General features: G+C 43.4%; 1 protein-coding gene across 4 annotated transcripts in view; it reads left to right on the top strand.

Annotated features, from left to right (window-relative positions):
- The window catches only part of TMTC4 (transmembrane O-mannosyltransferase targeting cadherins 4), a 61,910-nt gene that overhangs the window by 8,779 nt on the left and 28,783 nt on the right, over positions 1-24,348 (top strand). For all 4 annotated transcript variants that reach the window (XR_009559778.1, XR_009559779.1, XM_030856810.2 and 1 more), the window contains 3 exons: positions 723-838; positions 1,979-2,195; positions 6,855-6,942. Coding sequence is in view for 2 of the 4 variants with exons in the window: in XM_030856810.2 (XP_030712670.2) it covers positions 723-838; positions 1,979-2,195; positions 6,855-6,942 (421 nt within the window). In the remaining 2 variants the exon portion in view is untranslated. The remainder of the gene's footprint in view (positions 1-722; positions 839-1,978; positions 2,196-6,854; positions 6,943-24,348) is intronic.

Raw genomic sequence — 24,348 nt, 5'->3', positions numbered from 1 at the left:
TATTTTTGGTAAATTACCTTATGTATTGGATATGAGAGAGAGTAATAGTGATCTCACTTAGCTATATGGTCCATTCATGCATTCCGCATAGATTGAGCACCTTCTGTATACTCCCACCAAACGCAGGGAAGCCCAGGCCTCGAGGAGCCCTAGTCCAGTGGGGCAGACAGATAGGGGTCACATGATTATAAACTGCCCTGCAGCAGGTGCTGTGAGGACAGGCGCGAGATGCCCCAAAGGGAAGGGAATCGCATCAGCTCAAGAAGGTCGCAGCCCAGTGGCCGAGATACGAAGAGCGGAAGCAGCTGAGCTGTGGGGAGCTGAGGGGTGGCGGTCTGGGCAGAGACCTGTGTGCGCACAGCCTTGAGGTGGGTGGCAGCAGGAGTCGTGTGGGGACCAGACGAAGGCCAGGAGCAGAGCACAGAGTCTGCGAGATGAGCCTGCAGAATTCAGCAGGAGCCAGGGCACCGCACACTGGCGTCCGTGTCAGGAAGTTGGCTTTGTCCTGGAAGGGGAGGGTGGGTGGGGTGACACGATTTGCATCTTGGAGGGATTACTGGAGAACAGGCAGAGGGCGCAGCGCACCCACGAGGAGGCCCATCTGGGTGCTGGGTGAGGATGATGGTGGCTTGACCCAGGACTGGTGGGAGAGATGGAGAAGAGAGGACTTCCGCCCAGGGTGAGGGAGGAGCCCTGATCCCTCTTCTGGTGTGTTCCCGCAGGACCTCCGAGCAGAAACGCCCCTCGGGGACCTGTGGCATCATGACTTCTGGGGCAATCAGCTGAGCAGCAACACAAGTCACAAGTCCTACCGACCCCTCACGGTGCTGGTTTTCAGGTGAGATGCGACAGGATGGCTGTATGGGAGGGGCACCCAAGGCTTGTGCCTGACGTTGTACCAGGTGGTATGTGACAAGGTTCCTGGGTCAGTGGTCCGGAGGGACGTATAAGCCACTCACTATGTGGGTCTCCAAGAAATACATACTAATTCCAGCCATTAGGAGTTAGGTTGGAAGCATCGCTTTAGAGTGATGCTGCTTTGGCGATGCAGACACTGACAGTGGAACCACACTGAGAAGATTAGCCTGGGTCTGGGCAAGGATAACTTGGTGAAGTGGTCCGTGTTTTTGCACAGTTCTTGGAGGTGGGACCCTTTGTGAGTTAATACTGAGGAAACAATATGTCAAGGCAACATGTAGCATCTAATGAAATTGTGATTTTTTTTTTCATTATAAAAAGCTAAGGTATAAATCCTCCTCCTGTGACCACATCAATATGCAAAACCAAAATGAAGCTTAAGACAGTCTCCCCACCCCCCATTAATCAAGGAGCTATTTGCATTAAACAGATTTGTTCGTCTCACAAAAGTTCCCATGTGTAGCTGTTTCTTGGATGCGTTAGATACCTGTGTGTAGATCTCTCAAAGAAGCATGGAAATGATGAATTGGAACCCCTGGTGATTGAAAAGCAACAGAAATAAGAATCCCTGACTATAAGGAAGTAGGTCCATTGTCTGGAGGGCTAGTGGACAAACTGTCCAGGAGTATTTGCGGGGGGTGGGGACCGGGTGGGGTGGGGGAATCAGCAAGTCACACGACTATCTTAAATCCAGGTCTCTATGGGGTAGCCTGAGTAATGTGTGGTCTGTTACATCTTCCTGGGAGACAGTCTTGCCTTTATTGCGTCTAAAAAACTGTCTAGCTTTCCTTTCGCGTTTCCTCTCCAAGTATTTTCTGTCCCACTCCTCTGAGATGCCCTTATCCTACATTTTCCGCTCTGCAGTTAATTATGTTCTTACCTCTTCTTCAGCCTTCTTAGCTTGACAGGCATTATTTATCTTGACGCTACTTTTATCAAACTTGCACACTTTCTCTTCTCCCTTTGGTATTTTCATGCACCAGGGTTTTCCTCCAGCTGGTTCTCATTTTGTTTCGCGTGCTTCTGGACCTCTGGTGTGAACACCCTTCTTTCACTGCAGGATGAACTGCTATTTTTCGGGAGGTTTCCACCCCTTGAGTTTCCACGTGGTCAACATCCTCCTGCACAGTGGCATCTCCATCCTCTTGGTGGACGTCTTCTCGGTGCTGTTTGGGGGCCTGCAGTACACGAGTAGGGGCCGGAGGCTAAACCTGGCCCCCAGGTCGTCCCTGCTGGCTGCCCTGCTGTTTGCTGTGCACCCGGTGCACACCGAGTGTGTAAGTATCATCCGCCCACCGCCTCTGCACTGGTGTAAGGAGGACAGGCAGTCCGTGTATCGGCTCATTCCCTAAAACAGGCTTCCCTCGGATACTCGTATGGCTGTAGAAAGCCCAAGCTTTCAGACATTTGGAACGATGATTTGTAGGGCTAACAGGTCCCTCTTAGGGCAAACACAGGGTCCCCTATGGGCGAAGACTGTATAATGACCGTGTGGTATGATCTCTGGTGATACTTTCTGTTTCCTTATATGACCATGTTGTGAAGGTATGAATGTTGAGTCTTGCCCAGCTTTGGGGTCTAAAAACCAGAGTCTGAGATTACTTTTCTTCCAGGTTGGGTCTGATGCAATTTTCCAATGTTAGCTGAGAGCTTTATAACTTCCTAAATACTTTCTTATACTTAATCTGATTGTCACCAAAACTCCGCGGGATCAGCTGGGGCGGCATACCAATTTCCACTTTACAGAAGAGGAGGCAGCCTGGGAGGACAAATTAAGGACTTACCCAGGTCAGTCACGTAGCTGGTGGATGCAGGGATAGAACTTAAGATCTGGTCATCCGAGCCCGAGCCCAGGAGAGGCCAGCGTGCTTTGAGTTGACCTGGAAGGTGGGTACCCACATCCTGCTGGGACTTGCTCCTGAATTCTCCCCACCTGGCTTCTCAGCCCATGTAGTCAGGCAGCTCCTGCTTTTAATCCGTTGAGCCGCTGCTGAATGTGTTCAGTGCAAACTCTGTTGGGATTTAACCAAACACTTGTGAGGTTTTCAGGAACCACCCTACCCCACTGCCATGGAACCCTTTGAAAATGTAAGTCAGCATGTTTGATTTTAGTTATTCGTTCTGTAAGTGTGAAGTACCTAGTATAAAATACCACATGGACCTTCTTGCTTCTCCACAATAGATTTCTGCATCCGGTATGTATTTAAATACCTGCGTTTTGACCAGTTGCATTGAGCATCTTGAAGTCAGTTTCAAAATATTGGGAGGAATTCCTGCCTTTAGCATCTGATTTTGTTAATATTATTAAACTATCTGTTCTTTGGTATTAAAAGGATTACAGGATTGTTCTCACAACCTCCTTCTAATATCTTACTACTTGAAAGCTTTTTTAAAAGTCTCATAATTTTTTTACTTCGGCAAATTCAGAGGACTTAAGGGATTGGGAACTATGGTATGATAAATACCAATAGATAGATAGATAGATAGGTAGATAGATTTGTGATCAAATTAGAATTTGTTTCCATGCAAGTTCTCTTTATGGTCTAAATAATAGTGTTGTGCACATTTATCAGAAATAAGGGAATTTCTGGCAAAAATACTGATTTACTGTTTTGGTCCTTGTCTAATTTTGTGTAATCTTAGAAAGCAAAATGAAATACTTGAATTGTTAACCAAAGAAATGTTTCTAAAATTCTGCTTTTAAATATGAGAAGTTAGTTTATAGAAAAATTTGAAATGCCGACAAGTATAACTGGATGTGTACAAACACACACACACACACACACACACACACACACACACCAGCTAAATGCAGTGTGGGAACATGTTAACCCAAGGGAGGTCCAGCTATAGGAGAGAAGAGAATATTTGAAAAATGTCTTCATCTCTCCTCTCCCTCCTTTCCATGAAAGCCATTCAAACTCAAATTGTAAGAAAAAGTTATGGGTCATGGAAAAATAGCATTTCTAAAACAGATCATTTGTATGTTCACCTTTCCTCGTTTTGGCAAATAGTTGGTATTCTGTTTTCATCCTCTCTGTACCCCGCTGTTATTTCCCACTCTACATTTAACCCACTTTAACAGTGAGCAAAAACCAGGCCCACCCAAGGAAACCCTGGAAGGAGAGTTCCTCAGAGCTTTCTGGACCAGTACGGAGGAAGCACCCTGTGCTCTGGGCTGTGGGTTGGATCACCAAGGGACGGAGAAGAGCTAAGAGAGGGGGTTTCCTTGCCTCTTGTCTTTAGAGACCAGGATGGAGGACCCAGGGAGTTCCCTGAGGACACCAGTGTTATTGTAGGTTTTCCTTTTCCACCAAGCATTGGTGAAAATTTCAAATTGCTTGAATTCGGGTATCAAAGAGGGAAGCTTGGGTCTTCTTAATAACCCTGCCCATCCAATAAACCCAGAGTTTAACACTGAAGGAATTGGATGGTGAAACATTCCCCCTTTCCCCTTCCCCTCATTCCTTCCATGGCCCCAGTGCAAATTGTTCCCTGTGGGGAAACGCTACCACCTCCTGCTGTATGGATTGGGGGAGTTGCAGTGACTTCTCTAGAAAACTCTGATGTGAGTGCTTCAGGTTATTTGTAAGAAAAAAAAATAGCCTTTGTAAATAACTTTGCCTGAAAAGACATACGCAAATATCCGAAAAGAAAAATAAAATCTCTCCGTACCCATGCCCATTCCCCAAACAGTTAAACTCAGTGCCTCCTTGGGTAGCCTTTAAAATTTTTTTTCTATGAAATCTCTCTTTAATTACTATGCCAAAAATTCACTGAAGGACTAAATACTCTTTACTCTGAAACACTTGCCATACTTTTTAAAACTTGTTTTTCTTCATGTCAGACGATGTAACGTACATCGCTTAAGACTTGGGAGTATCTTCAGTGAACCAAAGGCAGACTGTTTGCTTTAAAATGAGTTTATGATGTTCAAAGTTCATTTTAGTGGGAGTCTTTTTTTTTTTTTGAGGTTTAGTTGATTTACAATATTATATAAGTTAGTGAGAGTCTTTAATGTACCTCAGCCACTCAGATAACAAGTGGTTTAGGCTGGCCTTTTGGGCCCCTATTCCTGGTGTTTATCCAAACCACTTCCCTCCCCCTCTCTCAGTTCAAGAAACCTTGTTCCCTGACCCTCCATATCCCCCAGCCCCTGCTTCCTCGACCCCCTTGCTCTAAGGACCTTTTTGGATACACTTCTCTGGGTTGGCTTTGCTCACTTTATCCTCTGAAAGGCTTTGGGATTCCCCGCCATCCTCAGGCCCTGTAGAGAGCCACAGCTCCCACCCATCTCTGGTCCTGATGGGAGGCCCAGAGCACCAGGCGCCCCCTCCATCACTCACCCTGGAGCTGCAGAGCGCGTACCTGCTTCACCCTGAGCTGCTGTGTCCTCTGTCTGCTGCTTTCTGCCCCCCCTCCGCCCCCCGCCCCCGCACCTCCCAGTGTTTACAGAAGCATCTTTGGGATTCACGCAGCAACGGACAGTGACCCAGCACCCACTGTGTGCCCGGCTCTGTGTTGGGTCTCGCTGCATCCCCGATTTCACTGTGTCTCTGAGTGAGTGAGTTATAGGCCAGAGGATTCCAGAAGTCTTATTACATATTCACTGCCTTCATGAAGTAATTGTACCATTTAACCCTCTGGCATGCTGGCATACTTGGCCCAGATCTGTTGAACCTTTGTTTGTCCTTAGCTTCCTTCCCGGGAGGTTGTTTCATGTGCGTGGCATTCACAGGTTGGACTCAGCTGTCAATCTTCTTAGTGATTGCGTGACACCCTGGGCTGCCACGTGCCCCTCCGTCAGCAGTTCACCATCGGAATGGATGATTGCCTCAGACCGTCATATCTAACCAGCGTAGCAGGAAACTGCTCCTAAAAGGCATTCCTTTTAGCTATTGCTTGTAGACGCACCTGGGAATCATATGTAAATATAGTAATTTTCATATTCATTGTATACTCTCCCATCTCCATTTGTAGGATAGTCTTTACTCTGTGTCTGACTTATCATATATCTCACTTTAAGAAAAGATGAACTTCCCAGCCATTAAAGCGATACCTAGAGAATCACAGTGAAAGGTTTGACGTATGTCCCATCCAGGTGCTAGTTAGTCAAGAATGCCATGTAAACTAGACCAATACTCATGAGTGGAATTCTGGGTCTTTCGTTGCCATGAAAATCTGGAAAGCAATTATTGGAATAATCAGCTTCAAAGAAATGAAGCACAGATTTTATATTGCTTCATTGTCACTAAGGTGGAGAAGGGAAGGGCAGTCGTCAGATGTAGAAAATGGGGGGTGGGGAAGAAATGGTAGAAATTGCATTCCTTTTTTCATCTTACTCATCAACCACTTTTGAAGCGTTCTGCTTTCCAGGTTAACCCACTTCATTGGTTTTGGTCTGAAGGGAGGAAAAGATGGCAGAGGCAGCTTTGAACGTTATCCCTGTGTCTTATTCTCTTTGCCTGATGACTTGTAATATGGACTTCCCACCTTTCCTTCATGTTTCCAATCAAGGTTTCTTTTTTAAATATCATGCCCTTTGAGCTGATACCATTTTCCAGTTGAAAATTCGCCGTGGGGACCTGATTAGAGCAGAGGCCTCTGGAGCTGTGGGCGCAGCGTGCTGAGTGACGGGCTTTCACTGCCCGTGGGCATCGCTGGCTGCGTGTGGCCCACAAAAGAACCCTCCCTGGGTTCGAGCCAACCCAGCCTTCCTGTGGAAGCGGCTGACCCAAGTCCTAGACCAAAAATGAAAAGAAAATCAGTTGTCAGATCAGACCACAGGGAAGCGTCACAGTTGCAGGGATTGTTTTAATAGATGGCCAAGTCTGATAAGGTTTTCGTTTTCTATTTCTAAGGAATTGTTTTTGTATTTCCAAAGCTTTGTTGAAATGTTTTTTACATACATCTTTTCTTCTGCCCCTTCTTTTAAGGTTGCTGCTGTTGTCGGCTGTGCAGACCTCCTGGCTGCCCTGTTTTTTCTGTTATCTTTCCTTGGCTACTGTAAAGCACTTAGAGAAAGTAAGCATGACATTTTGCCTTCTTAATTTTGCATCTTCGTGTTTCTGTCCTGCTGAGCAGTGTTCTAACAGATGGGAAAATGTCGGTTTATATAAGTTTATCGCTTTGAAGGAATGTGGGTCAAAGATGTCAGCTCTTTTTAGTGATGTCTGTAACTCCATTGCTTTTTTAATAATACAAAGGCTTGTGCTTCGATGTTCACAGTATTCAGGGAGCACCTTGTTGGGTACTGTAACCCAGAGCTTCTGCTCTTGGTGCTGAAGTGGTTGTGATTGATTTTTGTGGTTTTTATTTCCAGCAAAATTGAAGGGGGAGGGGGAAAAACTTATGATTTTTTTTTTTTAAACCTGTTGGCGAAAAACCTTGAAAACTGGTAAAATGTGTAGCCATGAATATGCACCTGGATTGTGAGGTTCTTATTTTATCATTGTTGCGTCATTGATACTTACAGAGAAAGTCGTTGTTGGAAACAACAGAGTTGAAATGACCAGTTGTGTGTGTGTGGAGGGGAGAGGGGGAATTGCCTGGTTATTAGTAGCAGTGCAACCGTGCACTGATAGAGTTCTAGGAGAATCCCTGTATAGCTCTACTCATCTGGGTTCTGATTCCCTCCAAGTCAGATCATACCTTGCAGATTGCTTTGTAATGGAAATTGGATACAGTACATTCAGCTTACATAGCATTTATACATGCTGGCCCCAGCAACGGTGTCATGCATTCAACTTCTGTTATAAAGTCAGTTCCTGACTGTAGAACTCTCTTTATATATCACAGTCAATTTATATTTGGGGGGAAGAGGGGAAGAAAAGGGAAAGTGAGAGGGGTGATCCCTATGGAATGCTCAAGCAGGGCCGTTTCAGCTGACACTGATGTACCTGGGTTTCCTTGAGTCTCTTCCACAGTATTTCTCAAAGCTTAGGTTCAGTCCCCTGCCAGGCCTTAATGTTATTGTTCATGTACTAATGCTTGTACTTGGATTCCTCCGGTAAATTGATGTCTTATTCATAAGGAAGGGCAGACCACTACTTCAGGATTTTGTGTCTGCTGGGGCTGGTGAAGTGGGGTCACTCAGGGTTGGTAAACAGCGGCCCATGAGCCAAATCCAGCCCCCAAGCTGACAATGACTTTTTCCGGTTTTAAATGATTGGGGGTAAAAATCCCACAAGCATAGTGTTTGGTGACATATTAAAAGGTACATGAAATTCACATTTCAGTGTCTATATATGAAGTTTTATTGGAACATAGGCACATCCATTTGTTTTTGCAGAGTTAGGAGTTTCAGCAGAGACCTCCTGGCCTGTAGAGCCTAAAGTACTTACTGCCCTATCCTTTGCAAAGTTTGCCAACCCCTGGGACATGACAGACAGGTAACTGTCACCATCCTAGTGGTTCCAAAAGGTTTTTTAGTAAAGAGTAATAGGGAGTTCCCAGCAGGAAGTATTTTTACTTAGGAAGGCAGATGTTTGCTGTTAATATAATAGTTGCCATTTATTGACTATCTACTGGCACATGTGTGCATGTGTGCGTGTGTGCGTGTGTGTGTATTTTTCTCATTTAATTATGTTACAGTCTTTAAGATAGGTTGACTTACTTTCCCTGTTTTTCAGATGTAAGACTCAGAGTTTATGTAACTTACCCAGTATCACACAGCTATTTATGGCAGAACTGGGTTCAACTTTGAGTCTTAACTCACTTCAAAGCCAGCGTCAACTACATTGTGTTCTTCTGCTTCCCTGTACTCAAGGGACCAGTGAGGCAAGCCTGTCAAAACAATCATTAAAAATAAACAGGAGGTCCATTCAATTCTGTTAACGAATTGTTAAAATGTTAGATGTAATAGTGCCTCGAACGTATGTGTTAAAAACAATCCCTTTCTTGTAGAGACACATGCTGAAATATTTATGGATGAAATGGTATATAAAGTCTGGGATTTGTCTCAAAATAATCTGAGAGGAAGCAGGAAGCATGTTGGCATTTAGTTGAAGCCAGACTGCTCAGGAGTCAATGTTGAAGCCGAGTGATGGAGACATGAGTTCCTATATCAGCATCTCTACTTATATATGTTTTTCGTTCTTTACAAAAGGTGTTTTTTAAAAAGAGCAGTAGATAACTTTTAACCCTTTATGTTTTTTCTACAAAAAGACTTAGGCAGGACTGCAAACTCTTCTAGGACAGGCTATCCTGTTTTGATGTTCTAGGTATTCATAGTTATATACCTAGAACATCTGTATAAAACTATCCATAGTGTCCAAGGGTAGATTGGGAAGGGCCCCGCCTCCATCCTGTCCTGGACAGCTGAACACAGGGCTCAGGTTGTATATCTCAAAGTACCCGTTCCCTCAAACCTGCGACTCTACTAAGACACAGTGCCAGGGTGGCTCCAATGGGCCCACACCTCCATGCTCACTCAGGACTGGGTCATACCCACCCACTCCCCATCCTCTCTTATTATTATTATTTGATCATACCACCACTTTTTCCTGTGACTCATCATTTTTCTGATATGGCAGAGTTTGGGGACAGCTAAATAGAACAGCTTCAAGAACAGAAAACAGTGGGGGTAACTTTCCTTCCCGAGACTGAACGTTAACTTAGCAATAAGGCATGTCCAGCTCTTCTGGGCTTGGGATCTCCCTACCTGTGATGATTGTAAAACTCCCAAGAGCCACACAGCCCCCAGGGATCTGGGGGTGGGAGATGGGGAATGACACCAGCCCCAGCCGTTTCCATAGGTAATGGGAGAGGGGGCAGCTTCATTTACTTCTCACCATCGTATTCATTACAAACAGTGGTATTGTTTGCATTGTTATGGGTTTTTTTTTGCATTTTATGTATTTGTATTGTTATATTGCGTTCTTAAGATGGCAGTTAAATCTGAATTTGCAGTTAGGTAGGTAACAACTTATCAGTAGTATTTTTCTTGAAGAAAATTAAAAATTAAGTCTGTTGGCTTTTCTCGTAGACATCTCAAAAGTTTGGTGCAGTATCATTTTATTTATTTATTTATTTTTATTTATTTATTTTTTTTTGCGGTATGTGGGCCTCTCACTGTTGTGGCCTCTCCCGTTGCGGAGCACAGGCTCCGGACGCGCAGGCCCAGCGGCCATGGCTCACGGGCCCAGCCACTCCGTGGTATGTGGGATCTTCCCGGACCGGGGCACGAACCTGTGTCCCCTGCATCGGCAGGCGGACTCTTAACCACTGTGCCACCAGGGAAGCCCTCATTTTATTAATTTTAACATATCTTCCCTTAAAGTAACTACTCCCTTATTCTGAATGGATTTCAAAGAAATCAAAAGAGCTTTCTGAAGAATGTACTAAATGTTGATAGATTCAACGTTCAAACACACATCATTTAGGAGATGTAATAAAATTTCTCACTACTTCTAAAGGTTGCTCTTATTGAAATTATGGGAAAGTTATCAGAAGACTAAAAATTCTTCTAGCAAGTGAACTGATGCATTTATTAGCCTCCTTTAATGGAGCGTCCTCACAGGATGGCGAAAAACTACAGACATGTTATATTCTTTCCCTGGATCCTTTTGCTAACCTTTTCTGTGTTCCAATACACAAATGTACATATTCTGAACTATGTGTCTCTTTTTCATTCGTTTGTAAATTATAAAATTATTTCCAAGAGCCATCCACACAAAAGATAGATTTTTAAAATAAGGCCTTTGGAAACTGATACCAAAGGAAAAAGTGCTTAATATATGATGTTTTTTCAGTTAATACTTTGATTCATGAGAAATTGGTGAAGTATATTTTAGTACTAATGGAACTCTAGTATATTGCCTCTTAGTAGTAATATAACCTTTCTTTTTTGGTCTGGTAGCATTCTTTTACCATTTAGAGCATGCTTACTTTTAAATTGGAAAGAGATTTTGTAAAGAGATTGTTATAGGCCTTTAATGTTAAGTACGTAAATGTTTTCGAGAAAGCTCACCTGGAAATACTTAATGTTTGCACACCTGTGGCCATGGTAGGCATGGCTTCTGTGGAAAGCCTTTAAGAATATGAACAGATTTTCACTTGGTTGAGTTACTTGGAACAGTAAGAAGATGAATAGATCGATTAGGAAGGCTTTGAAGAAGCCTCTCCGTTGACCTCTTGTTTACAGGCTGTCCCACCTTCCCATGCACTTGAACCCCCTTTAGGAAAAGGAAAGAGTCAATTAAAGTGGGACCAAGGGACCCACCTCCAGACTGGTACCGCCCTTTGCTGTCACCCGCAGCTTGTTTAGTCTTTGGAAAATGCAAAGCTACAGGAGGTTACCTGTCTGCACACAGCCAGACCTCAGTGTCTTGCCCCAGAAAGTTATTATTGGCGGTGGACTTTTGTGTCTTCTCTGTCCTCTGACTGTGTCCACCTGCCCACGCAGGCTTTGAGTTGCAGATCATAATCATTCTTTCTTGGGAGTTTAAAGTTGATGGAGGAGAACAGCCATCCCTCAACTGCACTCTCTAGCGTTTGAGTTGGTTTTCACTGTTATTTCCAGTGCCCACTCAGTTTCCACATCACAGACTATCAAGGGAACGGTTGATTTCTATCTCCCAAGTTTGTTGCTGGTCTTGAGGCACAGAGTGACCTGATTCTTTTTTTTTTTTTTTTTTAATTAGGGTATAGTCGATTTACAGTGTTGTATTAGTTTCAGGCATACAGCAAAGTGAATCAGTTATGCATATACATCTATCCACTCTTCTTTTGATTCTTTTCCCACATAGGCCATTACAGAGTACTGAGTAGAGTTTCCTGTGCTACACAGTAGGTCCTTATTAGTTATCTATTTTATATATAGTAGTGTTTATATGTTGATCCCAGTTCTTCCAATTTATCCCTCCCCCCTTACCCCCTGGTAATCATAAGTTTATTTTCTACATCTGTAACTTTATTTCTGTTTTGTAGATAAGTTCATCTGCACCCTTTTTTTAGACTCCACATATAAGTGATATCATATGGTATTTGTCTTTCTCTGTCTGACTTACTTCACTCAGTATGACAATCTCCAGGTCCATCCATGTTGCTGCAAATGGCATTAGTTCCTTCTTTTTCATGGCTGAGTAATATTCCATTGCATATATGTACCACATCTTCTTTATCCATTCCTCTATTAATGGACATTTAAGTTGCTTCCATGTCCTGCCTATTGTAAATAGTGCTGCAGTGAACATTGGGGTGCATGTATCTTTTCGAATTACGGTTTTCTCTGGATATATGCCCAGGAGTGGGATTGCTGGGTCATATGCCTGATTCTTGAGAGAGAGAGACTTACATTCAGTTACTAGCCAGTTTTGGGGAAACCCTATGTCCCACACCTCAAGCACTTCTCTGACCCCTCCCGACAAGGTCCTGTGCCCTGAGCCCCACCTGCTGTAACCTCAGGACAGCAGAGCAGGGCAGGACACTGGGACCTGATGCCCAGCCCTGTCCGCCTTGTTCCGCTCAGCCGGGCAGCACCGAACAGCCCCTCCACTCTGCCAGCCTCCTCCCTCTGCTCCCTAACTCCGAAATTCCCCTTTGTCTCAATACCCTGGAACCTGCTAAAGTCCGGTAGCACCTTTCCTGGTCTCTGTGGATAGTCACTGTGTTTTCAGCAACTCTTCTGTGTTTGGGATTTTCCGTCCTCTTTCAACAGGCTTAGAACAGAGACTACTTGTTTTGTAGAGAACAACTCTCTGGAATAATTCTTAAACATCATGTTAATGTTCAACTTCATAAATATGGGGGCTGAGAGTCCTTTTTTAAGCTGAGCAAGGGCTTCAAAACTAATAATACCTTTACAGAGAAGAAGCAGTAATATCCCTACCCATTCATGATAAGACACTGTTTCTGATTCTGTTCTAGAATCACATAGAGGCTTATCAGTTTGGGTCATTCATTCATTTACCAATGATTAATCAAACTTCAAGGGCATCCTGTACCAGGCCGTGTGTCAGAGACATAGTTTTTGCCCTAGAAGGACTTAGAGCTCAGTGTATTTTGATTGAAAGGAAGTGTCCGTTATTCAGAGTGCTAAAGGAGAAGAGTGCGCTGGTTCTCCTTTCTTCCCTGTTCTCTTTTCCTCCCTGTGACCACCTCAGAGCAAGCACTCAATAAGTATCCCCTTCTTTTCTTAGTGCATTTATGCAGATTTGATGACTGTAACCTTGGGACTGCCGATTTCTTTTTTTGTTTGTTTGCCATGGAATGTACATTTTATTATTTTTTCTTTTTTATGAAGATATAATTGACATATAATATTGTATTAGTTTTAGGTGTAAAACATAATGATTTGATATATGTACATATTGTGAAATGATCACCACAGTAAGTCTAGCTGACATCCATCACCACCCATAGTTACAGAATTTTTTGTCTTCTGATGAGAACTTTTAAGATCTACCCTCTTAGCATCTTTCATATGCACAATACAGTGTTATTAACTATATAGTCACCATGCTGTACATTACATCCCCAGGACTCATTATTTATCGTGTTACTGGAAGTTTGTACCTTTTGACCGTTTTCACCCATTTCACACTGCTCCCCCATCTGTTCTCTGTATCTATGAGTTCAGTTTTGTGGGTTTTTTTTTTTTTTTTTTCCCCGGTACGCGGGCCTCTCACTGCTGTGGCCTCTCCCGTTGCGGAGCACAGGCTCCGGTCGCGCGGGCTCAGTGGCCATGGCCCCCGCTCTGCGGCATGTGGGATCTTCCCGGACCGGGGCACGAACCCACGTCCCCTGCATCGGCAGGTGGACTCTCAACCACTGCACCACCAGGGAAGCCCTTTTTTTTTTTTTTTAAGATTCCACATATATGTTAGATCATACAGTATTTGTCTTTCTCTGTTTAACTTATCTCACTTAGCATAATGCCCTCAGGGTCTACCCATGTTGTCGCAAATGGCAAGGTTTCCTTCTTTTTATGGCTGAGTACTATTCCATTGTGTGTGTGTGTGTGTGTGTGTGTGTGTGTACATATTTTCTTTATTCATCTGTCTATAGACACATTGTTTTTGTGTCTTGCCTGTTGTAAATAATGCTGCAACGAACATGGGGGTCCAGATATCTTTTTTTAAAAAATTTATTTAATTTTTTGTTTTTGGCTACGTTGGGTCTTCGTTGCTGCACGCGGGCTTTCTCTAGTTGTGGCGAGCGGGGGCTACTCTTTATTGCGGTGCACGGGCTTCTCATTGCGGTGGCTTCTCTTGTTGTGGAGCACGGGCTCTAGGTGCACGGGCTTCAGTAGTTGTGGCATGTGAGCTCAGTAGTTGGGGCTCGTGGGCTCTAGAGCACAGGCTCAGTAGTTGTGGCGCACGGGCTTCGTTGCTCCGCGGCATGTGGCATCTTCCCAGACCAGGGCTCAAACCCGTGTCCCCTGCATTGGTAGGCAGATTCTTAACCACTGCTCCACCAGGGAAGCCCCAGATATCTTTTCGAAGTAGTGATTTCATTTCCTTAGGGTAAATACCCAGAAGTGGAATTGCTGGATCATAAGGTAGTTCCGTATTAAAATGCTAATGTGTCTTATCTACTCTCTATTAAATTTTCTTCAGTGCAGTAAAGCAGGACCCTTGATACTAATGAACATTCAGGTGTATATATTTTCATTTGGACTTTGAGATACCCTAAGAAATACATCTTTATTTTCTGCTGTCTCGTCAGTGTGGATGTACAAAAAGCCAAGGGCAAACACGTGTCATGGTAGCAGTGAGTCCTCGCCCCAGCTACTCGGGTCGCCTACATGTTTGTAAGTGTGCAGCTGAGAATCAAAACTTTTTTGTGGTAGAAGTTCAGTCTGGTACTTATTGGATACAAATAATAATAAACACTGTTTATTGTTTAAACTTATGTTTAAAGTGACCTGGTCTTTGTTCTTTTTGGATCTGAACATAAATTCAAAGAAAGGTCTAGCATTCATTGCTCATAAAATTGAAGTTTAAGAAAACGGTTTTTACAGAAGAACAGATTTAATATGTTTTATAAGGGAACAAAAAAATTGAGTGCTCTGAAATTAATGATTTAACTAGTTAGAAAACTCTTTCAGAGGATACATTTCTTTTTGATAACCTCATTAGCTTTCTTTATAGATGCAGTGTCTTTATTATAAAGCTCTGGACAATTTTTAACTGCCTGAGTTTATTAACAAGCAATTCTGTGCTAACCTCTGGAATCCTAGCATTTTTAGAGAGTGGAAAAAAAAATCTCATGTAACATTCCTGTCGGCCTCTTTTCTTTTTTCTTTTTTTTGGTGCTTACATAGAATATCTCCAAGCAAGATCTTTTAGAACAGAATCTTTTTTTAAATAAGAAAATATCCTTATAAAGAAAGGATAATTATTCTTTAAAAAAATAAAGAAAGAAAAACACTAAGTCAGATGAAGTTGATGGTGCACTGGTTATTTTTTCTGAATGCCCGAAACAAAAAGTATTATTCTAATGATAAGACATCCTATCAACATTTCTCTCTCTGTTAAAGCCTAGTACGTATTTTGGATTGGAAACAGGTAATCTCTTTGCGCGATAAACTTGATAGAATAGCCAGAAACAATTTCTTTTATAAACTAATACCTTAAAATATTGTTTCATGGGAGTTCGGACGAAGAAGAGAAGTTTCATTAGTCTCATTTATAGTGGGACGGAGAGAATCTTTTCAAGAGGGGAAGGAATTTGCTACAAACCTAGAATAACCATTTTAAATTCTAAACTATTATGAAACACAAGGTCTCAAATCTCTGTTCTAAGTTCTTAAACTTTGTTGTGTTGCTCTCCTTACCATAGTTCAGGCAGCTAAAACAGGATAACTCTTGATTCTTGGGGTCTCATTTCCTCCTGTTTTCCACTGTGATTCAAGACATGTTTTTCTTTGACTTAGAATTACACAGCTTAAAAGAAATTTGGGCAATCGTGTAACTCACATAGTCTAGGACACTTGTTTTTAGATTTGGGGTCGTTGCCATCTGAATTGTGACATCAGTATTCATGTGTGTTCTCTTTTCTCTCTTTCATGTTTCGTGGTTCGTACATTGCTCGATTCTCCCAAAACGGTCTTGTATTTTAGGACTGCAGTGTCTGACTTCTCTCATTCTGCGGGTGGAAGCACTGCTTGGTTGGCTCCCACTTTTGGAACGAGAATCTGATGCTCATTGTGTCGCTCTGGCAGAGGGAGTTGGGGCCACCTGTCAGGGTGGAGTGATTCCCACACACACACACCACGCCGTGCCAGTTTTAAGGCAGCAGAGATGCCAGGCATCGAGTGGTGAAGAGGGTAGCTCCTACAATGTGATGCTTTTTTCTGAAAGAAGAGCCTCCCACTTGAAAGCAGTGCCAAATCCGAGGCGCAGTGCTTCATTAAATTGATCACATCTGTTGGCACTTGTGGGTGTTGGCACTGACAAGTGTCTTTCTGTTAGTGCATGTGGGTGTTTTATTCCCGCCCCCCCCCCGCTCCTTCCCCCACCCCCATCCCCACTGCCTATTAGCCTTTGCCTCCCTTTCCCTAAGTGATTGGATTATCTCAGGTAACAGAGACATATACCGAAACAAAGAAAACACTTTCTAAACCAGTCTTTATTAAGTTCTGGATTATAAAGTGTTGATGTTTGCGAATGCTGCACAATTATCCTAGTTGTGTTCTTAAGTGATGAGAGATGTTGCATGGTGTAAGAATAGCTTTTTAGGGTTTTTAAAAAAATTTCCTCTCCTGGGTCATTGGTGCTTAAAATTTAGCAGACTGGATGGAGATGAGATGGAGAACTCTGTCAGAACCTGAGATGCTTACACAGAGCTATGCACCAGTTAGAATTCCCTGTTTGGGAAAGACTTTTTTGAATAAAAGTAATTCATAAATGCAACTGCACTGGAGGCGATATCTGCCTCAGGATATTTATTTTTACTGTTTTTAACAGTTAATTCTAAATTTAAAACTAAAATAATCAGTTTCTCTTATGCATTTTTAATATTACTTATGTAATTTTTAAAAAATAATTTATTTTAGGGAATGCCCTGGCGGTCCAGTGGTTAGGACTCCACACACTCACTGCCGAGGTCTCGGGTTCAATCCCTGAAGGGAACTAAGTTCCCACAAGCTGCACGGTGTGGCCAAAAAAATTAAAGTAAAATAAATAAATTTTAAAAATAATAATTTATTTTGAAAAAGAGTCTCTTACATGATGAAGATTCTTCCCTTGTGAGGGGGTTCAAAGACTAAATTAAAAGTGAAAAGACTTGACTTCTGGCTGTATTTGTTCACATTAACAAATTAATAACTTTTTGGTATTAAATACCATCTCATAATTGCCTTCAAAATATAGTAAGGCTTCTAATAGACATGGAAATAAATGAAACCATTGACTCAACAAATATTTACTGAGTGCCAACTGTATGCAAGGTAGCCTTCTGTTATCTGTTTCAGTTGCCATATTAAAATGCTCAAAGTTGGAAATAAAAGAGTAGCTTGCATTAGTTATTAAGTAAAAACATACAAAAACACAAGTCCAAATTTATCTAGATTAGCTGTATATATTGGCAATTATTAGCGTTAGTCACCTTGACAAATTAATACTCAAAGAAAATCTTAAATTGGGGAATTACATGGGTAAAGCTGTGCTAGAGGAGGTTTTATTACCAGAAGGCCGCTAGGCTGGGCTGTCCCCAAACTCAGGACCACTTTCCCAGTTGATTAATTTTTATGAGGCCTTTCTTGATTGCCCCCAGTACTAGAAACACTTTATCAATGCTGTGTAGGTTGGCCTTGGTTTATCATGCACCTATATACAACACATTTGTAAAGAGGACCCCTTTGATTTATATGAAATAGTTTAAAACTACAGTTAGCTCTTGAGCAACATGGGTGTGAACTGCACGGGTGCACTTGTAGGCGGATTTTTTTCAATACGCACTTCAGTACTACAGGACTGGAAGTTGGTTGAATCCGCGGATGTGGAACCTCAGATACCGAGGAACGTGGGGCGCTGTCTGTGAAGTTATACCGAGGTGTCAGGCCCTGAATCTCCAGTTCAAGTCAACTGTATTAGTTTTACCCAGCTTTCTAGTTTGGATGGTGGGAAAACTGAAGTGTATATGCATGCTTAGTCTTATGACTCCTGATAACATATCAACTGCTAGTCTGGTAGGGATTGGGGGAGAAATAATTGGATTTAAATAGGCAACGAATTTCGTATTTTCCGAGTTTTTCAAAGGCAGACTTGGAACACAAACACAGCTCTGCAGATCATTTCTTATATGAGCTGGGTCTCAGCACATGGTGTAAATAGTGCTGTGCAATAGGAAATACAGTGTGAGCCATTCAGGTCATAACAAAATTTCTACTGGCCACATTATAAAAAGAAACAGGTTAGATGAATTTTAACTATACATTTTTAGCCTGATATATCAAAAATATTATAATTTCAGCATGTAATCAGTGTACAAATGATGAAATGTTTAACATTCTTTTTTTCATATGGAGTCTTCAAAATCAGGTGTGTGTTTGACCCTTCCAACACATCTCAATAGGTAAGAGGTACATTTCAGGTGCTCAGTAACTGCCATGCCTCCTCTTGGACAGTGGTGGTCTAGAATTTGGTTTTCTGAATGTGAAGCCATCACTGGGTTTACAACTGGTTCCTGAAATTGCCACTGTTGAGAAGTGACACTCATATTTAATAAACACTGAAACTGAAGAAACTTCTTCAGCAAAGACTCATCTTCATCTTTCGCACGTTTCCACGCTGGACATGTTTGAACAAAATCAGAAGTATAAGAGAAAAGTAAAGATTAGGGCTGTCCCAGAAGAGCTGTGATAAAGATTTGAGAGTTGGAGGGAGTCTGAGTCCCTTACAGAAATTTGGGATTTGAGAAGTGTGGTGAAATTACGGGGTGAGATTAGGGAGAAGGCTATCAATGAACCTGAAGCTTGTGGGTTTTTTTATGTTATTTTTCTGTATTCCGTGAAATCTCTGATTTAGCCAACTGAGGAAAAATCCATTTTAAATTCCAGACAAGTGGAACGTGAGCCCATCACTTCCACAGCCCTGTAGTAATTTAACTTTGCATTAATGCAGTGCTTTCAAGAGCGGTCCTTTGGGTGTTTTAATGGAGGAACTGGGAATTCTTTTCCTATCCAAAAGCACTGGTCCGTGGGGGGGAAATTAATCCCTGTTACAGTCAAGTAAAACACAAGCTAATTCAGTTTTTCTAGGAGGAAATAGAAAATAATCAAGGGCCTTGCTTTTAATGTTAAGAACAGGGAACATTACATTGGGAAATCATATTTTGTTTCCTTAAGAGGTATAAACACAGATTGTGGGAGTAGAAGCTTAAAAAATCAAATCCAGGTAAAGGGGCAAGGAAGGGAGAAGCCCATTTGGCTTTTTTTTTTTTGGGCATACTGCGCAGCTTGCAGGATCTTAGTTCCCCGACCAGGGATCGAACCCATACCCCCTGCAGTGGAAGCGCAGAGTCCCAACCACTGGACCACCAGGGAAGTCCCTCCATTTGGTTTCTAGTGAACTGCTGAACCTAATGCTTGGTGGGCATGAAAACAAATGGCTGAGGTCAGCCTACAACACCATCTCCCATGCAGGGTGGTGTGGAGCCGGTAGGGGCATAGGAGCTAGGGTTGGGGTGTCTTTTACCCTGTAGAGGAGACTCCGTGGTAATTAATGGGTTCGTTTAAGGGTTCTATTTGCATATAAACTGCTGATAACGAGAAAATCCTGGAAGTGGTTAGACGCAGACTCAGGGTGACGTGTTACCAGAGGAGGGGCTAAGTGAACACACGTATGCCAGGATGGAGAGGACAAGCCTTACGCTGTCACCCTCCGTCCATCACTGTCGTATGTCAGAAGGCATGGGCGTACCCGTGCTCTGGTGTGGTGTATCGTGAGTGTCATCACCTTTGCTTTGCCAGCTGGACCCTTGTGCTCACCTGCTAAAACATGTGAGGCCTTTCTTTAAATCATATCCTAAAAGGAATTAACTAATAGCTTTAGGGTTATTTTGGCCTTTTTTGTTTGTTTTTAAAGCCTTGGTGTCTGTGAGCACTTGTCTGCTAATGATTGCTACAAATGCCCAAAGAAAATAATAAATTCCTGGGACTTCCCTGGCAGTCCAGGGGTTAAAACTCCACGCTTCCATTGCAGGGAGTGCGGGTTCGATCCCTGGTCGGGGAGCTAAGATCCCACATGCCAAGCGGCAGGGCCAAAAATAATAATAAATTCCAATAAATATGTAAACACCCCAGCGCAGTCATGTCTAATGTAACAAGGCTCTGTTGTTGTGGCTCGTAACTGTGATCTCTTGGTATTACATATAAAACGTAATTAATTTCTACAAGTGAAATTATCCATAGTTTGCTTGATGGAACTAAATATTCCGATATACAGTGGTTTGCGATAAAGAGAACTTGGCTCCCAGGCACTGTGCCACCTGGGCTATTGGAGAGGCACTGCTCTAGGGCAGCAGGAGGTGGGGGGAGGCTGGCGTGGGCTCGCTTTAAGAAAGCGTGTTACACGACCCAACGTTAAAACCGAAATGGGCTGTCATGGAAACTGTCACGGAAAGTGACACCCATCACTGACGTTCCTGAAGTCAAGGCCCAGTGGCCCCCGGCTGAAAACGTCTTGGAAGGGATTCCGGCCTTCCTGTCACTGCAAGGGAGATGATGGGCACAACCTCCCAGAGCGCTCCAGCTGTTCCTACACTGTGGTTCTGTGATTCGTCAGTTCCTTGCCCCTTCCGGTAGATAATCAGGTGCTGCGGATTCTGGTGGAGGAGTTGCTCCAAAGAGCCAGGCCTGGTGCCCGGGATGCACCGGTGAGCAAGCTTCCCATCTAGGGTGAAGCTTCTTGACCTTTAGCATCAGAATCACCTGGGGGGCTGGTTCAAAGGCTTACAGCTGGGCTCCACCCTGGAGTTTCTGAGTCCGAGGTTCTGGGTGGGGCCTGAGAGTCTGCCTTTCTTACAAGATCTCAGGGTAGGTCCATGGACCACACGCTGTGAGTGGCACAGGTTTAGTGCAATGGTCTCAACTGGGCGTGATCCCCTCCCACCCCCAGGACATCTGGCAAAGTCTGACATGTTTGCTCGTCACCACTGAGGGCTGGAAGTGCTACTGGCATCTCATGGGTAGAAACAAGGGAGGCTCTAAACATCCTACGATGCAGAGAATTGACCCACCCAAATGTCAGCAGTGCCAAGGGTGAGAAACCCCATCTGGGGAAAATACAGAAAAATCAAGCATTTGCAATAAAGTGTGAGAAGAATGTAGTGACTGATTGTGCTGAGGGCAGTTTAGGTGCTATGCTGGGCCTAACTTAATCTAGGGGGTCAGTTAGGGGCACCGGCGTGTGTGAGACAGACCCTGCTCTTGGGCAGTCAGGCGTGCCCACAGTAGGACCACTTGCTGTTGTTCTAACTGTGAATAAAGCCCAGTGAATTGGGAAGGGAGGCTGCCCAAGAGAGTGGGAGTGGGTCGCACAGCCTAAGTGACCTTTGGCAGCTGAATAAGATGGCAGGATTCTGCCGGGAACGTTCTAGCCTAAGAGAGTGGAATGTGCAAAGCCCAGTGAGCAGGTTGGCCCGTGTGCCTGGAATAGAGACCGAGGGAACCTGGAGAGAGGCTGTGTCGCCCAGCAGCAAGGCCTTAAATGCCATTCTCAGCATTGGGACCCCTTTATCATGTCAGTGGCAGGAAGGATTGGAAAGGCTTACAGCAAGAGTGTTCGTTGTGTTTTATGGGACAGTGGATTCCAAATCAGTGAGGCTTTCTTGTTTGTTGATCATTTGGCCTGGTGAAAAGCCTTCTGGTGCCTCAACTATACAGCCATTTAAATAAGACTTTTCTGTATTCTATTAATTCTGCCTGTTTGTATATTAAATTTGGAAATTTGACATACGGAGGGTCCCAAGAAAAGCTGAAAGGGTTAGAAAATGTTGGCCTTTGTGTCCTTTTGCTAGACTTCCGAATCTCTCCAGCCATCATAGCCTGTTTGTGACTAGGACACTTTCCCCGCCAGCCTACTGGGCCCTTAGCAGCATGGGGTTCAGTCCTGTTCACAGTTTGTTGAGAGTCCAGGGGGCTCGGCTGGATGCAGACCCTCGATATGTTGAGAGGAGTCTCCACCCACACGTAGAAAGTTCAAGGCTAGCAGCACTTCCCAACCCAGACCCCACAGCTGTTTCAGGACAGGGATTTTGCTGATGATTCTTACATATTCACTTCACTCAGGATCTGCATCACTCACAGACACACACACACACACACACACACACACACACACACACACACACACACACACACACACACACACACACACACACACACACACACACACACACACACACACACACACACACACACACACACACACACACACACACACACACACACACATACCTTAATTGTTGGTTTCTTGCTCAAGCAGTTTAATGAGAACCAAGGTGCATCTTTTCACTGAATAACAAGCTTGGCACATTTTGGTGACAAGGTGACAGATCAGCCACCCCCTTGCATCAAAGCCCCATTGAAAGACCTTCTCCCTCAAACCTGGGGTGGTTTTGCTGATTAATGTGCAACAAACACTGAATGCTTTCTGGGGTCCCGGCCCTATACCAAGTGATTTTTTTTAATGTGTAGTTTTTAGTATGGTTTTTAATACATGCACATAGTTAAGAAAATTTAGACAGTATGAAACATTACCCGGTGAAAGTAAGACTTCCTCTCCTACCTGAATTTTTCTTCTTAAAACTGTTCAGAAACTACTGTAGTTAGTTTCACGTGTGTTCCCCAGAGATATGTTTTGCATTTACAAGCATAGTTATGTAACTTTTAACACAAGTGGCCAGGTACTTCTATATATTTTTTTCTCTCTCAAGTAGGGGATACATAGGTAATGTTGCCCCCATTTTATTGATGAAGTCACTGAGACGGTTAGTAAAAGTAACTCGCTCAAGGCTACTTGGTAAACGGCAGAGCTGGAATTTAGACCAGGAGTTCCGGTTTTAAGCAGAGGTGACCCAAGATTGATGGGCACCTCCTCCAAGCAGGTTCACTTTGCCCTACCTCAAACTTAGGTGTGTTTTAAATTTTTATCTTATTTTTTAAATTAATTTTTTAAATTGAAGTATAGTTGATTTACATTGTTGTGTTGATTTCTGCTGTACAGCAAAGTGATTCAGTTATACATATATGTACATTCTTTTTTTAATATTTTCCATTATGGTTTATCACAGGACATTGAATATAGTTCCCTGTGCTATAGAGTAGGACCTTGTTGTTTATCCATCCTGTATATAAAAGCTTACATCTGCTCACCCCAACCTCCCCCTCCATCCCTCCCCCAACCTCCTCTCCCTTGGCAACCACCAGTCTGTTCTCTATGTCCATGATTCTGTTTCTGTTTCATAGATAGGTTCATTTGTGTCATATTTTAAATTCCGTATATAGGTGATAACATATGGTGTTTGTCTTTCTCTTTCTTTTTTTTTTGTAAATTTATTTATTTATTTCTGGCTACGTTGGGTCTTCGTTGCTGCACGCGGGTTTTTCTCTAGTTGCGGCGAGTGGGGGCTACTCTTCATTGCGGTGTTCGAGCTTCTCACTGCAGCGGCTTCTCTTGTTGTGGAGCACGGGCTCTAGGCACGTGGGCTTCAGTAGTTGTGGCACGTGGGCTCAGTAGTTGTGGCTCAGGGCTCTAGAGCACAGGCTCAGTAGTTGTGGCACACGGGCTTCGTTGCTCCACGGCATGTGGGATCTTCCCAGACCAGGGCTCGAACACGTGTCCCCTGCACTGGCAGGCAGATTCTTAACCACTGCGCCACCAGGGAAGTCCCATGTCTTTCTCTTTCTGACTTACTTCACTTAGTATGATAATGTCTAGGTCCATCCATGTTGCTGCAAATGGCATTATTTCCTTCTTTTTTATGGCTGAGTAATATTGTGTATATTGCTCAATATACTGTATATATTGTGTATACACATTGTGTATATATACCACATCTTCTTTATCCATTCATCTGTCAATGGACATTTAGCTTGTTTCTATGTCTTGGCTGTTGTGAATAGTGCTGCTGTGAACATAGGGGTGCTAAACTTAGGTCTTTTTAAAATGTTTGTTCACCATCTACCTCAATGAGGAGGTGAGGGTGTCACAAAGGAACAGAGAGGAACATCACATGTGCCCTTTCTTCTCCTCCTGAGCAGTTCAGCTCTGGCCCCCAACTTGCATCCACCAGCCACCCGCCAGTGGATAGCAGACCCTCCCTCCTCAGAAGGCCATTTAGGGACCATCAGTTATGACTGGAGCTCAGCCCCACCCAAGCTGCTTACTACAGCGGTCACATTTCTGGTGATGCTTTGACTTCCTGTTGTTGCTTGAGTGTCCATGCATGTGGCCTCACTGGTCCTGCATCCTGCATCCTTCA

The sequence above is a fragment of the Globicephala melas genome, chromosome 18, assembly GCF_963455315.2.
Source record: "Globicephala melas chromosome 18, mGloMel1.2, whole genome shotgun sequence".
Taxonomy (NCBI): domain Eukaryota; kingdom Metazoa; phylum Chordata; class Mammalia; order Artiodactyla; family Delphinidae; genus Globicephala; species Globicephala melas.
The sequence above is the reverse complement of the archived record's forward strand: the minus strand, read 5'-3'. Positions and strand labels throughout refer to the sequence as shown.